General features: G+C 35.5%; 1 protein-coding gene across 2 annotated transcripts in view; it reads left to right on the top strand.

Moving 5' to 3' along the window:
• The first annotated feature begins 4,174 nt into the window (after positions 1-4,174).
• Positions 4,175-18,993, top strand: part of LOC149806211 (transducin beta-like protein 3) — a 79,584-nt gene continuing 64,765 nt past the window's right edge. For both annotated transcript variants that reach the window (XM_089951153.1, XM_089951152.1), the window contains exons 1-3: positions 4,175-4,287; positions 8,725-8,776; positions 14,012-14,107. In XM_089951153.1, the coding sequence (XP_089807279.1) occupies positions 4,268-4,287; positions 8,725-8,776; positions 14,012-14,107 (168 nt within the window). In that variant the 5' untranslated portion in view covers positions 4,175-4,267. The remainder of the gene's footprint in view (positions 4,288-8,724; positions 8,777-14,011; positions 14,108-18,993) is intronic.

The raw sequence follows: 18,993 nt of genomic DNA, 5'->3' as shown, positions 1-18,993 counted from the left end.
TGAAGACAACTGTTATTCACGCATCACATGGTGTTAGGTGCAACAAAATCAAGATTGAATTATATCCAGATCTACTATATGACAGTATCTCGCAAATAAAAATCATTCTTTGAAAACACATTAACTTGAGTGCAAGCGACAATCTTTTCGCCAGCACGGGTTACCAAAGTATCGTTACTATTTACCCACAGATATCAATGCTCCTTTGTATTAATTATTACTACAGATGCCAAGCACATAGAAGCCTGGCTGGTGAATAAACACAACTGGCAGTGAGCTGTAAACTCCTCCTTTGAACTTGCCGACAGGACATCAAAGACAAAGATTAATATTTTTATTACAAAGCAAGCCGACTTTGGATACTCTGAAGCCGGTATTTATTTTAAGGAATATCAATACAAAGGTTATTTTATTACAAAGCAAGCTGACCTCAGAAGCCAACTACAGTTTCTTTTAAGTGTGTCGATTTTTGATGGAAGAGACATGGAAGTTAACTTTGGTTCCTTTTCACCGGTATTCATGGGAATTTTGAAAATAAATTAAAACAATGGAATAATTATTAATATAATGTTTCGTATACGGACATCGATGACCCGAACGATGACTGTTGCCGGTTTGATGACATAGACTTGAACATCTTTGGGGTTTTTTAGGAGAAAGTTCATCTTTAGCACACACCAGTTGATTCCAATCAGTTGTATACAAACTGTGTGTGAAAAGGTAATGAAGTTCCCAGGTATCCACTCGTTTTCTTGTTAAATGAAGTTCCGATGCATTTATTAGGCTAGTTTCATAAATAATGATAAGTCATCAGATCATACTTAACTTTGTCTTGGAAAATATGTACCAAGGTAGTTAATGAACGGACAATCTGTATACTCTGTTGTGGACAGTTTTGATGTATTTCACCTCCAAAGACGTCAGCAGAGGTAAGGAATGGTTATGTAGGTCTTTTTTATACTACGTTTTCAAAATCTTTTATTCTGAGCTCAGACTCCATACTTCTTCCAGAAACTCTTCCATCTCATCTTCTGATATTTGTCATGTTTTTTCTTACTTGGAAGATTTATTTGATATCCAAAACAGTGTTCATGATTTGGCCTGCAGTTTATTCAGACAAGTCACTAGCAAAACACATGAACTAAATGTTCTTCTTGTCCTTGACATCACTGCTGTATTTTTTGTCGTCTTTCTCGCTTGATTTTTGTGACTCTTGTTGTTCTGCATTTAAAAAAATCAGCTTCTTTGTTTATCTCTATGTGTTTGTGTTCTATCTTTTACTTTTACTTTTAAGAATCTACGATCACTTCTTTAGAACTAGATTTCCAAGTATTTTCAAATTCTGCGTACAAGGTGATGTTCACTGATGTTAATAGCCTTTTCCAAGGTCAACTTTTCACCTTCACTTACAAGCTTTTCTCGTATCCTTCATGAGGATACCCCGAAAACAATTCTATCACGAATCATGTCATCTTCATCTTTGAAGAAACAGTCATTGGCCGAGAGTTTCAGTGAAGTCACATATTGATCTATTGTCCTGGAGCCTTGAATTTCATTGTTAAACTTGAATCTGGCAAAGACCGGATTTAATTTTGGCTGCACATGATGTTTGAATTTTGTAAAGAGCGTTTATGGGTTCTTTTTATCTTCATCAGAGTCCATGTGTTTAAAATATATCTATACCTTTGTCTCCTTCCCAAAATAGAATGTAGTTGGCTTTGATCGCATCACTTCTTCTACTCATCGGTCCGTTAAATATTAATTCACAGTGTTGTTGGAATTTAGCGCATGATGTGGTAAGGTTGGAATTGTCCCAGTCCATGGTAGGGGTTGGCATGCCGGAAATATCCATTTCGAAGGTATTAAGTTCGTATGCAGAATTGTCAATGTTTTTTAGGTTTTAATTTCGTGCAAAATCTTCTGTGGAATGTAAAGTTATTGTTTCAAAATATCCATTTACGGTTAATGTGCTATTCCAATTATAATTATGATCCCACTTCTGACACCATGATGTGTTATTGCGTCAAAACATAAAATAAGACACCGTGTTCTAACTATCAATAATTTTAATATGTACAAACGACTACTGTGAGGTCTTAACATGGAGTGGTATTAAAGAGGCAGACGCCTGTAGATAGTACCAGTGGAACTATGACTCATGCATTGAGGATTTTGATTGGCCAGTTACACATGTATAAAATTACAATCGTGTAAAGTGAAACCACATCAAGTGTAACTAGGAATGAATTTTCAGCTAGTTTTGGTAAAGATTTCAGTTTGGTAATGAAATCAAAAGTGTCTTTGACATATGAAGGTAGTGATTTCATAACATCCTCTACAGATTCAGAATTTTGAGCATTACTTTTAATTAATACCAACTATAATTTACATTTTTTCTTATTTCTTTAAATTTTTGCTAGAGACCATTATATGTTGAAAAAAATTAGTATTACTTTAAGTCAGAGCCATTTTAATATAACATTTCCGGTTTTTCAGTCCTTCCTAAAGTCTGTAAAGTTTAGGAATTTTAGTGTTAATATTGGTCTCCATTTTTTAAAAACAAAATTATGGGTTTGTTTTTGTTTCAAAGCTAATGTCTGAGACGGTTTCAGAAATTTAGTCCTACTTTAGTGTTATAAATTAGTTGGTTTCCCTTGATTATATATATTTATAACAGAATAATATATGCAAAGTAAATGACACCACCAATAAGTCTCGGACATATGCATATCGACACTAGGAAGCAGTCCCTACGAATCCTCCTTTCTAAACAATTCCTTTGATGAAGCTGATGATAACGTCGTTCAAGCGCAATATTTAATGTCTCCACATGTGGTATCATAGACCTAACCACAGATATTTGAGGACAGCTCTCAAATTTGAGTTTAGATTTTTCTCATTTGTTCTTTGTGAAACCGGATTTGAGAAAAATCTCAATGCTGAGGAAAATCTCAAAATTTGAGTCAAAACAAAAATTATGTAATATGTTTAGCGAAACAAGAGCCAGATTACTGCACACAGAGTGTTGATGCTTTAATGTTTGGTGTTGAATAGTAAATCACTGTGTTGGTCACCACACGTCATGGGAATGGTATAGTGTGGTGGATTGGTCTACAAATTGCCAGTAGATGGTATAAATCGGGTGAAGGATAGTAGAGGACTAAGCACTGGTTACTGCATACAGCATATTTCATAGTATATGTCGGATATTGGTCAGTACACTCGAAAATGGCATGTGGATGGTAGTGTGGGATACTGGTTACTACACATGGCATGTGGATGTTATTGTGTGGGGTATTGGCCAATGCACAGTGTGGGATGAAGGAGAAAGTATATGACTAAGAACTGATCACTGTACACGGAGTTTAGATGGTATAATGTGGAGTGATGGATAGATGCTAACTAAGTATGGATCCCTACACATGGCCTGTGGATGCTGTATGTATGGTACTGATCGCTACACAAAGACTCCAACCCTTATTGTTGGATAGTAGGTGTAGGTGTTGGATTGTACAATAAAAGTGGCTGCTGGATAGCAGGGGGGTGTATTAGATTGTAAGAGGTGCATAAGGTTAACTATCCACTGACCTACAAGAGGCTTACAATGTAAATCTGCAGGCTAATGTTAATTCCCATATGACCCTAGTACCCCCCCCCCCCCAATTAATGCAATTTTATAAAACGTTATATGACAAATATTGTAAAAAAAATACACTTCCCTCTTATGTCAGCCTACAACGATTGCTTGACACTGTGTTTCCCCGTTATCTCTACAATTTTCAGAAAAACGTAAACTGAAGTTAACATGTACTCTTTCTGCATAAATTTCTCTAAACAATGCTTATTAATGTATTTTATTATTGATTGTGGCAGAGAATAACATGTTGGTATACTAAGTATGAAAACCTCAGATGTCTAAACTTTGACTTTGGAATGTGTGATTGTTTCATAATATTTTAATAATCTATAACATGATATAAGCATCTAAGCCCATTCACTTATTAATCTTTAAAATGCAAATTTCAATCGTCAAAAGAAAAATATAATAAAGTGAACAGGCATTTAAAGAATATATATAAAAAAGCAAATAATTTCTGTGTTTTAGCTCTTTAGTGGGCTTTTCCGTATCGATGCGTTAATCTGCGATAATGTAAATGGCAACCGGAAGCACATGTTTCATTTTTATGTCAACTTCCTTCGAGTTAGAACTTAATGGAGTTGTGATACGACTTTGGGAAATAGTGAAATTCATGTGCAGAGTACGACAATGGCTCAATTGAAATCAAAGTAATTAAGTAGGATTTTAGTTGAAACTAATAGCTTTCTAGGAATCGTCTTTTAATTCACCGTAATTGTTAATGTGATATAAGTAGGGTCATCATTTTTCGACTGAAATGCCCTCTCCTTGGAGTCACAGGTGCTCGACGCGAGCTTGATGTTAAGGAGAAGAAGAAAAAAAAAACACCCAATAATCTGAAGGAAAAAAATAAACAGAGTGACAAAAATACCTTAGATTTCCCCCCATGACCCGTTCTGACATAGGATCTTCTCTATCAATAATATATAAGAGAGAAGGTACGTAACTTACAAATACTTTGTTCCACCCATGACCCTTGATTTCCTTCTGCTGTTTCCGTCTTTAAAGGCACACGTCCATACTGTATGGCTTGTTTTACTCCAGAGATATTTTTCTATTCATCAAGCCTTCATTGACTTTTCTGCCTTGTACCAAACTGAAGTTACGGGCTACGAAACGTGCGATTTTCGAGAATGTTTACTGCAGAGACAAGACCGAGCACATGTGATAATATGTATAACCTTTTGAGTCAATCATATTTCAGCGTTGACGTGTGTTCCGCATAGTTCAACCTATTTTGAAAATAGAGTCGCTTGTATACGATATATGTGCAGTGAAGAAGTCTAATTCTTGCATGGAACATGATTCCTAAAGTTGAATGGAGTTATTGGTAAGTAAAAACTTACTTTTGCATCTACCACTATTCTGTAATTCAAGAAGGGATGCACCGTAGAGTTGCAAACATGGTACATGTAGCTCTTTTCACCGGTTTTCACATGTGCACGCACTTGTCCAAAAAGACAAAATTTCCGAAAATCACACATTTCTGAGCCCGTAACTTCAGTGTCATACAACACAGACAAGTATGGACGTGTGCCTTTAAAGACGGAAATAGCAGAAGGAAATCGAGGGTCATGGGTGGAACACAGTATATGGAAGTTACTTACCTTCTCTCTTATATTTTATGATAGACAGGATCCTATGTCAGAACAGGTCATGGGGGTAATCTAAGGTATTTTTGTCACTCTGTATCATTTTGTTCCTTCAGATTATTGTTGTTTTTTATTTCTCAACATCAAGCTCGCGTCAAGTACCTTTGCTTGGAGTCAGACATTTTGTCCATTCTGGACATAATAATAAACTTGAAATTTAAGAAGAAGAATAAAATAAGAAAAAATAATTATCGGTATTTATGATTAGATGGATTCAATCAAGAATTTACTCATTTGTTTAGCAGCTTTCGCCACAAGCACAAATATTAGGGAAGGCGTCTTACATTGTAGGATAGTCCTACATGAAAGACCTCGACGCTGATATTTATGTTTGGGGCTTCTGGGTCTTACTGCCTAACTAACAGTACTGTGTAGCTTGTTTTTATGTCGACTGACATCGTAACGAAAGTCAAATTTTCAGGAATATCTCTAACAACTGGCAACTAAAATAACAAAGCTTTTCTACAAAGTAAAGTCATAATGTTTTAGTCGGACTTTACTTATTCAGATGTCTTTTCACTAATAAATTCAAATTCTCACAAAAGAAATGGACCTGTTTTCAAGTTTTGTTGGACTACATTTCAATTGGCTGGAATGCGATGGAAGCCAGGAATGGCAAAATCAGGTTAAGTTGAATTATACTTCTTTAATGAAACAAAAAAAAATATATTAATATTGAAGAAAAAGTTTAGATAACTTTGTTATGTTCAAGATTCTTATCATCCTTGTAACCGATTTCGGTATTCCTGGCTTCCATTGCATTCAAGCTAACTGAAATGTAGACCAACGGAACTTCAAAACATCTCTAATTGCTTGTGTTGGAATATGAATTTTGTAGAATAAAGACATTAGAGTCTGTAAAGCTAGACTAAAACATTATACCTTTAATTTGCAGAAAAGAGCCAATATGGGCTGCCAGGTATGTGAGATATTCCTGAAAATTTGACAACTAGTTCTGATGTCAGCTGATATCAGAACACACTATACAAGTAGTAAGACATAGCACTAAAACAAAAATAACATGTGCTATGTCTTACACTGTAGGACTACTTTCACAAGCAGTTTGAAAACAATCTACATAGCGGTTTAGTACTAACAATGGTACCTCTACCTCCTTCACCGATGGGTTACTAATTCAATGCAGTGTCTGTCAGTGGAGCAGCTTCATCTTATTAACATCTGTTTTTTTTCTTTTTTTTTCTAACATGTTTGCCTTTCTTGGCAACATTGCATACATTCTGGTCACTAGAAACACCGAATTATGCTCAGAATCCGAAATATACAAATATTTACATCTCGTAGGTGTATATATTGGTGTACAACCTGATATTATAATTTATAATTGCTTTAATAATAATAATAATCAAACCAAACTATGATTTAATTGATTTTGATCCAGATTACTTTTTTCTACCAATTTCGGGTGCAATCCATGTAATGATATCACTAGGTTCTACTAGATTTTACTCAATTGGACAAGGAATGCTAAATTATGAATCTGTCAGAACTTAAAATATAAGCAAGATTATGATTGTGAGAATCCAGAATGTATATTTACATAGTTTCTGTGGAAATATCATATACTTATATGTTTTAAAAAAGATGTCACAGACATACCAAATGAGCTAAAAGCTGTCCGATCAGGTATGAAAGAGTGACATCATTATACCATTGGAGCGATAAATAGAAAAATGTAAATAATTCCTCTAAAAATCACATAAATAAAAATTTAATTTGCCTTCTTATCATTATTCAGACACATGCAAATCATTGGTATTAGGATACAAAATGTATGTATTTAAGCTTTTTTTTTTTCTTTTTTTTTTTTGATCGTACAAAGTGTTTCTAGTAACCCCATACATATTAATTTATTACAGACCAAGATCTCTAGCTTATTCCACCTATAAACAACTGCAATTTACCTCTAACTACTTGAAGCATAATAAGCTGCCATTTTGGATAGAGACACAAAGTTTGGCAATTTGGACTCTTAATTTTATTGCTCCAGTAAACAACTACAACTAATATCAACTCAGCAGATTCTAATGTTTATATGCTTCACTGACTTTGAAGTTTGGTCACCAAAGATTTGCAAGAATTGGAAACTGCAAATAAAAAGATTTTGCATACAGTCTATTGTATCATCCCATCTCCAGTTTTGGCATTCCTTTGTTTTGACACTGTCATGAACTCCCACATATAGTATTAAAACATTTTTCATGGATATTCATGTCCGAATCATTGTTCACTTGTCTGTATTGATCCATATGGACAGAAGAATGTGTGGACAATCAGTCACTTATAAATGTGAGCTGAAACAAAGCTGTTGTGAAAACAACATAATTTAACAAATTCTCTTTTCTCCGATCTGCAAGTACTTGTAAATTTCCTTACCAACTAATATGATAGAATTAATGAACTTGCTGCCATAACAGATAGTTGGCTAATAAGCACATGATAGAAACCACATAAATAAAATTGTTTATAATGGTGTAGAGCATAATAAAGTTCCTTATGGAGCTGTTCTCACTGATATATACTGGTGGCTTTTTTGTAGTTATAATTTATGCATATTTACAATAAAAACTTACCTTTACTGTATATTTATGGTTAACTCATTTTCATGTAAGGTTTTGCTTATTTCAGTCAAAGATTAAGTCTGGTCTGTCAGAAGGCAAAATAGCAGTTTTGCTTATTATTTTTGGTATATTTCCTCTTGTAATTAAATGAATCTTGATATGTAACATACTTTTACATGTTTGCTTTTCTTTTCTTTTAGGTAGTGGTGAGAATGAAAAAAAATTAAACTAAAGATTTTCACCTGTAATGTGATATCTTTTATTGTCCCAGAATGCACTTCAGGAGAAAAGAATTTTAATAAATGCCATTAACCTTTGACGTTCCCAAAAACAAAAACAAAAATTTCCAAAACAGAACATTTAAAAGATAACTGCTTTGCATACCCACATTGTCAGTTAATTATTCAAAATAGTTTACAGCCTGAATTTAACATTTTTACTTACAGGAACACATTTTGTTTAAATGCCATCATGTTTTTCTTTTCTGTTATAAATTATTTGAAGGCATTCTGGACAACGTCATAGTTCTCAGAGTGCCAGTACATTTCAGGTATTAAAAATTATAAGGGACTTTTCACTCATTTAGGACTTTCATAGACCATTCTAAGGACTAATTTGGATTCACTTCATTATACTATAAGTTCCCCTCAAACTTTTTAGCTACCACTTTGATAATTAAATTGTTTGTAAAGTTTTACAAAACTTATTGGTTTTGCTTCTTTTCTGTTAAGTTTGTGACCATACAATTTGTAACTGCATGTTGTGAACAGAACCTTAATCCAGAAGAAAACCAAAATGTGACCCCAATCCTAGGTAAAATGTGAAAATTAATATAATGTTATATTTGTCTTTTCAGCTTTGCCATTTTGAACAAATTTGAAGCTTTTTATACGGGAGGGAACATTCAGGTACAGCAGGTTTCTAATTTCTTAAGTTAATTTTTTTTTTATTTCACAGAAAAATGGATATATTACAGGCATTCCATTTTCCATGAAACATTCATTGAATGGATAATATGCAACATGTGGTCTTTTTTTCACATATATTATCCAATCTTAATACTTTAATTGGACATTTACTACCTTGGTCCCTAGCTAAAAAGGACATTCACAGCGTCTTCAGCTTTGTTAGCTTCAACAGTGCTTCCTAACAAGAGTCTAGAAATTGTCTAAGAAGACTGTTCACATCTTCTAAATGTAAAACTGTATGCATTTCTGTTAATTACATAGAATTTATGATGATGTGTAACTTCATCATGACAGTTTATCTTGTCCTCGTTTATCTCGTCCTGGTTTTAAGGCTTGTTTTTGACCATAAACTGACTCTCCATGTGTATATCAGATACCTCAGGGACAAACATAAAAAACTTAAATAATTTTATGCATCAGGGTCAATACAGATTGGGGAGCAGACCAGAAAGACCTTGTAAAGGTATACCCTTTACTTGCAAGGGGTGTGGGTTGATTGGCAGATTGTACCTTCTTCCAAAGTGTCCACTTTATTCGGTTCTCATTATCTATGAGATGATCGCCCTCGGTGTTATTGGCTGGATAGAGTAAACTTATAAGTGGAATAAATCGAGATCTGAGCAGTTATATAGAACAGAATAACTCAAGCGCCCGTACGAAAAGAATAAAATTTTTATCAATTACATAAACACTGGAGATAATACAATACGTTAGGTAGATACACTTCCTTGGAATAAATCTTTCCTCGAATTTCAAAACACAAATATATTTATAAAAACAGCCGATCTGTTTTACTGATAGAAATAGTCATCATACAATCGAGTGAACAATTGAAGTCGTTGCCTTGTACAGTTGCATAACCTGCTTAGCTCTGGTTCCCTCCATTTTCACCGTAGTGTTCTTGGTCCTTTCGCCATTTCTTTCCTTCCTTTTTGTTTCTTCTATCTAACCTTCCTACAGCTTCGCCTCCCTTCGGTCCACTTTCTTTGTGTGAGTAGGTGGATATGTAAGCATGTAGATACACAGCTAATTGATTGCGTCAGTGTGTAGGTACATCTGATGATACGTTGGAGTCCACATTCGTTTACTCTTGCAGCAAAGTTTAGACTGATTAGATTTTTTTGATGTGGTGATATTTAAAACTAGGAAATTTAGTGTGGGAAACACGCCTTTTATTTAGCGTAACCAATCAGGATTAAATGTATTTTCCGCCTTTTATAACTAGGCGTTTAACTGTGTCCCTAATACTCCGTCTGGCTGCTATATAAACAAAAGTGTAATTAGCCTCACTACCGTCCCCGACCAGACATTTAGAAATTCTTGCAGTATAGAGATTTAAGAAGCGCCTTTCTCCATAAATCTAATTAATTGTTCTCTGGTCTCAAACTTATGTGTTCTTCATAGATCAACAGAAATTTGCCCCCTCACAGACTTATATAGGACTTTATTATAATCCAAACTTTAATATGGTGTGACTGTACAGATCAGCTTGAAAATCTTCCCTTCAGATGTCTCATCTTGTACTGAGTCAAAAACCATTGCACATTGAGCCAAAAAAGTCAGTGGTGACAAAAAGGAAGGCTAAAGAAATCATTGCAAAAGCCTCAAAAAGAGCTTGACTGGCATATCAACAGGTTGTGTCCAGTTGAGAAAAAGACAAGTGAATGTATGGGATTATTTGTATATAGTTGATGTACTTGGGAGTTTATTTTACAGACTTATTATGAAAAGAGAGAAGTATGCTATATTTTGGTAAGTTTATTAGTTTTTCAAATGATTATTTTGGTTTATTTTCTGATCATAAGTTGCACCAGGAGCATTTTTTTAATGAGTGCAACATGCATTTTTAGTCAGGGGCCTTTGGATCCCAGATTTGGGGGCCCTGCCCCTCAAGACCCCATTGGGGGAGGACCCCCAAACCCCCTTTAACATTTTTTCAGCTTTTTTTATGGAAGACTAAAATCATGTCTGGTTATAGCCAATTTCTTCAAATGCAGATTTTGCTCATCCCATCATTTTGAGAATAATGTTATATAAATTTTTATAAAATCTCCCTTTGCAGTGTAGATTCACATCAAATGGTCTCACAAATATGCATGCCAACAAATAAACCTTATTGGTTTATACAGAAATGTGCATGTAATAATTTAATTATGCTCCAGTCTGTGATTGACACTTTTTGACAACTTAAAATTTCATCAGAAAATGCACTGCCAACACCAGCATGAAATTAATTAAGTGCTGCACTGTGTGTTAATGTGTCACTTCAGTCAGTCAAGTATTGTTGCTTTTATGGATTTCAGGTACATGTGCCTGAAAGTGGTAGAAATATATTCTGAAATGAATGTACTCTGCCCCTTGACAAGGCACATAAAAGGGGACAAAATCCATTAAATACTAAGTCAGATTTTTTAAAAATATGAACAACACTTTTATAAAGTTGAATACCTTATCAACTGGAATGTCACCCTGGGATACATCTGCAGGCCCCTGGGACACATCTGCGGGCAAAAAAAGTTGCCTCCATTAGTCGCCTTTTCTGACATGCAGGAGGGCCTATTCTATCTATGTGCTGAAGATAAATGAATGAAGCCTATGATATGCATACTACATTAGGGTCCTTCAAAGTCAAGGTCACAGCTATGAAGTGAGTGAAATGAATCAACATTGTTATATCTAAAACTTGGTTTGCTTGTATATCATCAGTAAAGGTATGTTGCATACCACATTGGGATAGTATTTCAAGGTCATTTAGAAAGCTTTCTAGTACATTCTGTTACCTTGGAGCCATTTTAAAAAAGTGAATGAAACTTGGTATACTGACAAATCATCACTAGAGTGTGTGTCACATTCCACATTGATTGTCATCAAGATCAAGGTAATATGTTTGAGTTGCTGTTAATTTTTATTTATTGTTAACTAATTGCTTAAGATATATTAATGAAACTTGATCTTTTCTTCAAGCTGATGGGCACAGGTCAATTTTTTTTAGGGGTTGTGTCAGTTTTATGAGAGGTGTGGGGATGAAGATTAGTACATATATTTTTCTCAGTTTGATGGGCATTTCATCAAATAAGGTCAGGATTGTATCTTTAAGGTCAAGGTCACTGTTCCAAGGACAACATTAAGTAACTGCTGTTTTCTGCTCCTCTAAATATTCTTATTTTTCTATGTATATTACATATCTTCGTTATGTCTTTAAAAAATGATTTTCATAGAAACAGCATGTTGAAAAAAGATAAAAGAATATTGTACATATTTTTCAGCATCTTGTATTTCTCATTTTTGGGCATATCCATAAATTAATTAAATTGGTTATATACTTTTATCATTTTTATGCCATCCAGGCACTGTATAATTAGTTTTAATTTACAAGAAAGGATATAGACATGCTTTTAGAAGTCAAAACAATAAACTTGGAAGTCAGCTTAAATGTGGTTGAAGTTATATTGCAAGATTAAAGCTGTTATAAGTTTGCATTAGAAATAAAGAGTTAAATTTACTTTTGAAAATGCTTTTTTAGTGTATAATTATTTTTGCAAATGATGTGATTGCCTTACTAAATGAGCTATATCCCATTGTGTGTATTGAACCATTCTCCTGCAAATCATGTAACTGCCTTACCAACTGATCTAATATCACTTTGTGTATAATGAACCATATTCTACTGCAAATCATTTAATTGCCTTACCAAATGAGGTAATATTCTAGTTGTCCCTCAGGGGCCCCCAAGTGGGTGAGTGATGTAAAGCCTTTACTGATCACTACCATCTCACATCTGTCCACATGGGTTTGGTTCTCAGGCTCGGGTATATGCGAAACCTTGCCAGTAGGTTCCTGTGGGTCTGTGGCTTTTACCAGGGTTTTCCCTCCACCAGCTTAAGTTATACTTGTTGCTATGTATAGCCTATCATGTGCTGAAAGATGTCATTAAACCTGCAACAACAAGAACCAGTTGACTCTCAGAGTTCATTAATATGAACTCAGCATTGGATTGATTTTGAGGGTCATGAATATCACTCTTGGATATTGATGTAAGAGACTTGTAATATAATTAGCTATGTACTCATCTTTATTTTAGCTAAGACTTTATTTTTGTGATAAGATATTCACAATTTTTAAATAATAAATTACAGTTTTGAAGATTGCCTGTCATTCTTTTACAAGTCCCCTCTTGGAAAATAAATTGTTGATAAGATGGTTTGAAGCAATCTGGACTTATTTGTTTCTATGTATGTTTAATGTGGAATTCCGATGGGAATAAAAATAAAGACGTCGCAAGCAGTTGCACTTAAATTCTTCACATAGTACATTTCCTGCTCTGAGGTGAATATGATACCAAAATAACAAAGTTTTGAGACATCAGTGCAGGATTACTTCAGGAGGGTACTATTGACAAGCTTGCACTCTTATGTAGTTTTCAGTTGGAAGTTGCTGAATTCAACATATATTATATCCTTTATATTTCCAGTATACCAGAACATATTCAACATTTTTATTTTTTGGTTTAAAACTACACATATGAACAAAAGGTCTTTAAAACAGTTTGGTTTGCTTTTTGAATGACAAATTAACACAAGCAGCCTTGAAATGTAGAATTCTTTTTATTTTTCCAAAAAATTGGGACAGAAAATTAAATATTATTACTATTAAATAAAGTCATATGTACCCCTACAGCAGAGGACAAATATTCAAAGAATTTGCTTGTTCACAATGTCATTGTTGTTTTAGAGGGTTGTGTCTCATGCTTTTTACACAATGAAAGAATGATTTATCTTTGTATTTGCAATACATTCAGGTGTGTTTATAATACATTTATTATATACATTTTTCCTTTCAAATATCAATTGACAGTGTGTATATGTTTTGTGTCATTCAAATGTGTGTTATAATACATTTATTATATACATTTACCTCTTTCACATATCAAATGGTGGTGTGTATATTTTGTGGCATTCAGGTGTGTTATAATACATTTATTATATACATGTTTCCTCTTTCAAATATCAAATGATGGTGTGTATATTTTTTTTTGGCATTCAGATGTGTGTTATAATACATTTATTATATACATTGTTTCCTCTTTCAGATATCAAATGATGGTGTGTATATTTTTTTTTGGCATTCAGATGTGTGTTATAATACATTTATTATATACATTGTTTCCTCTTTCAGATATCAAATGATGGTGTGTATATGTTTTGTGGCTGTGGCAACAAGGTGCAGGTTTTGGTGGTGCAAACTGGAAAACTACACGTATCTATAGGACAGGTAAAATTGAATTTTCTTCATCACTGTAACAAAATTGCAAATAACTAAAAATTAATTTATCTGTATTACTGTAGTTTTGTTATTATTTGGGTCAATTTTATGAATATCCCCTATGTTATTTGTTTTTAAAGTAATAGGGATATTGTGATACCTTTTATCAGTCTGTCTGTCTGTCTATTACCACATGTCATAAACTGCTGGGTAGCAATTCACAAAACATTTTTATTTTGCCCTTGGTAACCATTTATGAGAGGTGTGTCATTATTTTCATAGCAGCAATAGCTTACCCATAGCTTATTTTAACTTTTTATTTCATGGTGAAAAAAAATGCACCATCTGTTTGATGGCATGCATTCTCCCAAAGAATTTCAGTATGATGTAATTCCTCACGCAATTCACCTTGTTCTTGGCATGTTACCTATGTGCAAAACAAAAACAAGCACAGATAATCCATCTTTTTCAAGGACATGGATGTGATCAGACGTGTGCCAAATTCACCAGAGAAAATTGGCCTGTAGCACTGTTTTTAGCCACATTTGCAGCCTGAACTCAAAAATAATTCATATCTAATGGTTGTACATTATCCATTTGTTTTTTCCAAATATTTATGTGGTAGCCTTTCCCTCAGGTCTTAGTTTCTTCAGGGAGTGTGGGTTACTTCATGTACACCTGCAGGGGTCGGATACACTTACAGCTTTCACAGCCCCCTTCTTTTCCCAAAGGAGAGGGTGGATGACAGCATAGGGACTTGAGGCCTCTCCTGCCACACATGCCTGTCCTAGATATTCACATCAGAGCTTGCCTAGGCTGCTGGTCATGCATCATGGACGATGGTTGGGTCCTTTCAATAGTAAACAAGGGGTACTGACTCTAGTTTTGGGAACTACCTCCCTGTCCAGAACCCCCATCTTTCATTACCAATCCAGTTTGGTGAAACCGAGGGAGGATGTGCACATCCTTTTACAGAAGGTGACAGTCAAGAGAGTCCTGAATGATCAGTCACCTGCCTCCTGTTCCCAAATCCTCCTGGTCACCAAGAAAAGTAGAGAAAGTTTCACATTATAATCTGCCATTCCTGTTTAAACTGATTTCATCTGGAAGAACCTTTCAAGATGGAGCCACCTCATCAATCAGGAATACAATTCGACTGTCTGATTTGGCAGTCTCCATCAGAAACCTTCAGAATGACTATCTACACATCCCCATATTTCCTCACCACAACTATCTCCAGTTTTGTATAGACCAGGAAGTTTTCATTTCTGGGTCCTACCATTTGGAATTTCTTCAGCACACATAATTTTTCCTAGAGTTATGGAAACAGTGGCAAGATACCTCCAGTTACTGGGAATACCAGTTCTCCACTATTCCATTGACTTGCTGATCAATGGTGGTCAACTCCAATCCTGTCATCAGGACCTGTACCTCTGTTGGTATGAGGTAATTCAGTTGGGCCTTTTGTCCAACCTTGAGAAATCAGAACTTACTCCATCACAAGACTTCATTTACATGGGGATGAATTTCCTCATAAATCAAACTTGGAGTTCCACTGGATTGGATAGATTGAATCTATTCCAGTTGATGAAGCTACAAGCAAAATCTTATGTGTTTGCTTGACTGTACATGTCCTGTGTGGGAACCTCGAGCATCGCTGCTGACTTGGTTCTCTTATGATGTCTTCATTTGTGACCTCTTCATTTCCTCCTTATTGCAAGGTGGAAACCTCTGAGATTCTTTATCAACACTGCTCTTTCATCATTGCAGTGGTGGATGAATCTGGACCGATTCATGATTGGAGTCTCCATGCATGCACCTGAACCCCAATCCTATCTGTTTGCCATTGTGTCAGATTCCAGATGGGGTACTCACTTGGAACCAAAGGGAATAATTTTACAGGGACTTTGGACCCTGTATGAATCAACCCTCCACATCAACAACCTAGAAATGAAGGCTGTATACCTAGCATTGTAAGGGTGCATTGACAGCGTAAGGGGACGATGTGTCATGGTCTCGTCCCATAGCACGACCATTGTAGCTTATCTCCAACATCAACAGGCACACGTGCCCCTTCTCTTTGTGTGGAAGTCTTTGTACCTCTTGCATGGAGCCACCTCAGAGAACATAACACTCAGAGTTTGGCATATTATAGGCAAGAAGAATGTTTTGGTGGACAGTCTTTCCAGATCTGGCAGAGCCATCCTCACAGAATGGACTCTTCACCACTCTGCTGTGGGGAAGACCCCTAGTGGATCTTTTTGCAACCAGACTTAACAACAGATTTCCATTTTATGTTTCCCTTGTCCCAGATCTAGGAGTATGGGCAATGGATGCATTCAGTCTCCAGTGGGATCAGCTGTTCACATAAGCCTTCCCACTCATCCAGCTGATTCCTCAAGTTCTGAAAAAGTCAGAACTTCTCTGCTCAGATAATTCTCATAGCCCCTCTGTAGCCTCAGCACTCATGGTTCAACAATCTCCTAGACCTGTTGATTGCTCGATCTGCATTTCTTCCTCACAGGAAGGATCTTCTGTCACAACACCAGGAATTCCTACAACAACCCACATAAATCTACCTTCATACTTGGCCCATCTCAAGCAATCTCTCCACCAGAACAAATTTTCAGGCGGAGTTGCCAGTTGCATCATTCAGGCCAGGAGAGCTTCTACATCCAAGGTCTATGATGCCAGGGGGAGGAATTTCTGTGATTGGTGCAGTAAGAAATATGTTGATCATCGCTGCCTCTCTATAACTTCTGTTGCTGATTTTCTTTTATTTTTCTTTGAGAACAAAAAATGCTCTGTATCAACTGTAAAGGGCTATAGAGCTGCCGTTTTAGCCACACTTAAATTTTTTCAAGTCATGGTAATCAGTTCAGATTCACACCTTGTAGTATTTTGAGCTATAGAGACCTGTAGCATGTTCTCTTATGCCTAGATGGAATCTTGTGTTTTATGGTCATTAACCAAAACCCCCTATGAACCATTGAGTAAGACTTTTTTTCAGGACCTGACTTTCAAAACTGTGTTTCTACTTGTCCTGTCTTCAGATGATGATGAAGTGAAATTCATGCCTTATTTATTGACACTGGCTGTCTCCAGTTTAATGGGAATTATGATTCAGTTTCCCTCCTTTGTCCAGTGGATGTTTAGCTAAAAATCAGTTACCTTCCATAACTTCACTACCGATAGAAATCCCTAGTCTCAGTCATCTGTGTTGTGGACGAGACTTTTATGTCCCATGAGGGCACTCCATTTCTGTCGTAAGGTATCCAAAGGAAAATGAAAGGGTAGAAGCATCTTCTCCTCCCTCTCCATCAACATTTCAGCTGCCACTTTTTCACAATGGATTGGCACCACAGTCACACTAGTCTCTTACTGATTGAGACCTTTCCATTATGAAGGACATCATAAAGGGAGTATTTTGGCTTTTCCATACAACCTTTTCCTCTGTTTACCTCTGCTCGTTATCGCCACTAAGCATGACACAACATGTGGCCCTGAGAAATATCAGCATTCCATAACATGGACCTTTCCACCAGTGGTGAGTACTTTCCTGTTTCTCTTTCTTGATTGTTTTTATTTTTGTCAGTTTGACAGCATCAGCCATCTTTCTTATTGACATCTAAGCAATATCTGTGGGTAAACTACTGCTGTTATTAAAATGTACTTTTTTGTGGTAAAGCAAATTTAAATGGTTCAGGACTTACCCATAGCTATTGTCAAATGCCCTTATCCCATCCCAATCTGATGTCCTAACATAATAATCATCAGTGAAAAAGATGAACTATCTGTGTACAAACATGCACATGCCCCAGACTAGAGCCTTGAATACTGTTACTTGTCTGACTTAAGAAAGATATAGTACCTTTCTGGCAGTCCAGTGTTGAAGTATTATTTTTTTAAATTCACATATCCATTGCTATAAAATTCAGATAGCTCATTGACCAGGACCCTGCCAGTTTGTGTTTGGACCCACCCATATTTTATGTGACCTGTTCATCATTCTTGGCCCCCATTAAAAAGCACCACCACAGTGTTGATTTCATTTGGATTTGAAAACCTTGAGTAATGAAATGGGACAGCTTATTGCGGGGATGTAGTGGTTGGAGTGGTGTCATTTTGTTGGTCCATCACATTGTAAATACATCAGTGTGTTTGATATCCCTAATGGCGTACATTGCCATACATCTGTGGTTGATATCCTTGCTGATATGTATATTGTAATGCATCATTGTTTGATATCACTTACAGACATGTGCATTGTAATACATCAGTGTGTTCGATATCCCATGTTTATATTTGCATTGTATTACATCATTATATGTAATTGATAACCCTTGCTAACATGTACATTGTAATGCATCCATGTGTTTGATATCCCATGCTCACATTTGCATTCTAATGAACCAGTGTGTTTGATATCCCATGCTCGCATTTACATTGTAATACATCACTGTGTTTGATATCCCATGCTAACATTTACATTCTAATGAACCAGTGTGTTTGATATCCGATGCTCACCTGTATGTTGTAATTCAGTGTTTGAAATCTACTGCTTACATGTACATTGTAATACATCACTGTGTATGATATCCACTGCTTACATGTACATTGTAATACATCACTGTGTATGATATCCACTGCTCACATGCACATTGTAATACATCACTGTGTATGATATCCACTGCTTACATGTACATTGTAATACATCACTGTGTATGATATCCACTGCTTACATGTACATTGTAATACATCACTGTGTATGATATCCACTGCTTACATGTACATTGGCATACATCACTGTGTTTGATATCCACTGCATACACGTACATTGTCATACATCAGTGATATCAAAAAGCATCCAAATTATTGTCAGAAAAAAAAGTATG

Source organism: Sinohyriopsis cumingii, chromosome 2, assembly GCF_028554795.1.
Source record: "Sinohyriopsis cumingii isolate HCF-2022 chromosome 2, ASM2855479v2, whole genome shotgun sequence".
Classification (NCBI taxonomy): Eukaryota; Metazoa; Mollusca; class Bivalvia; order Unionida; family Unionidae; genus Sinohyriopsis; species Sinohyriopsis cumingii.
The sequence above is the reverse complement of the archived record's forward strand: the minus strand, read 5'-3'. Positions and strand labels throughout refer to the sequence as shown.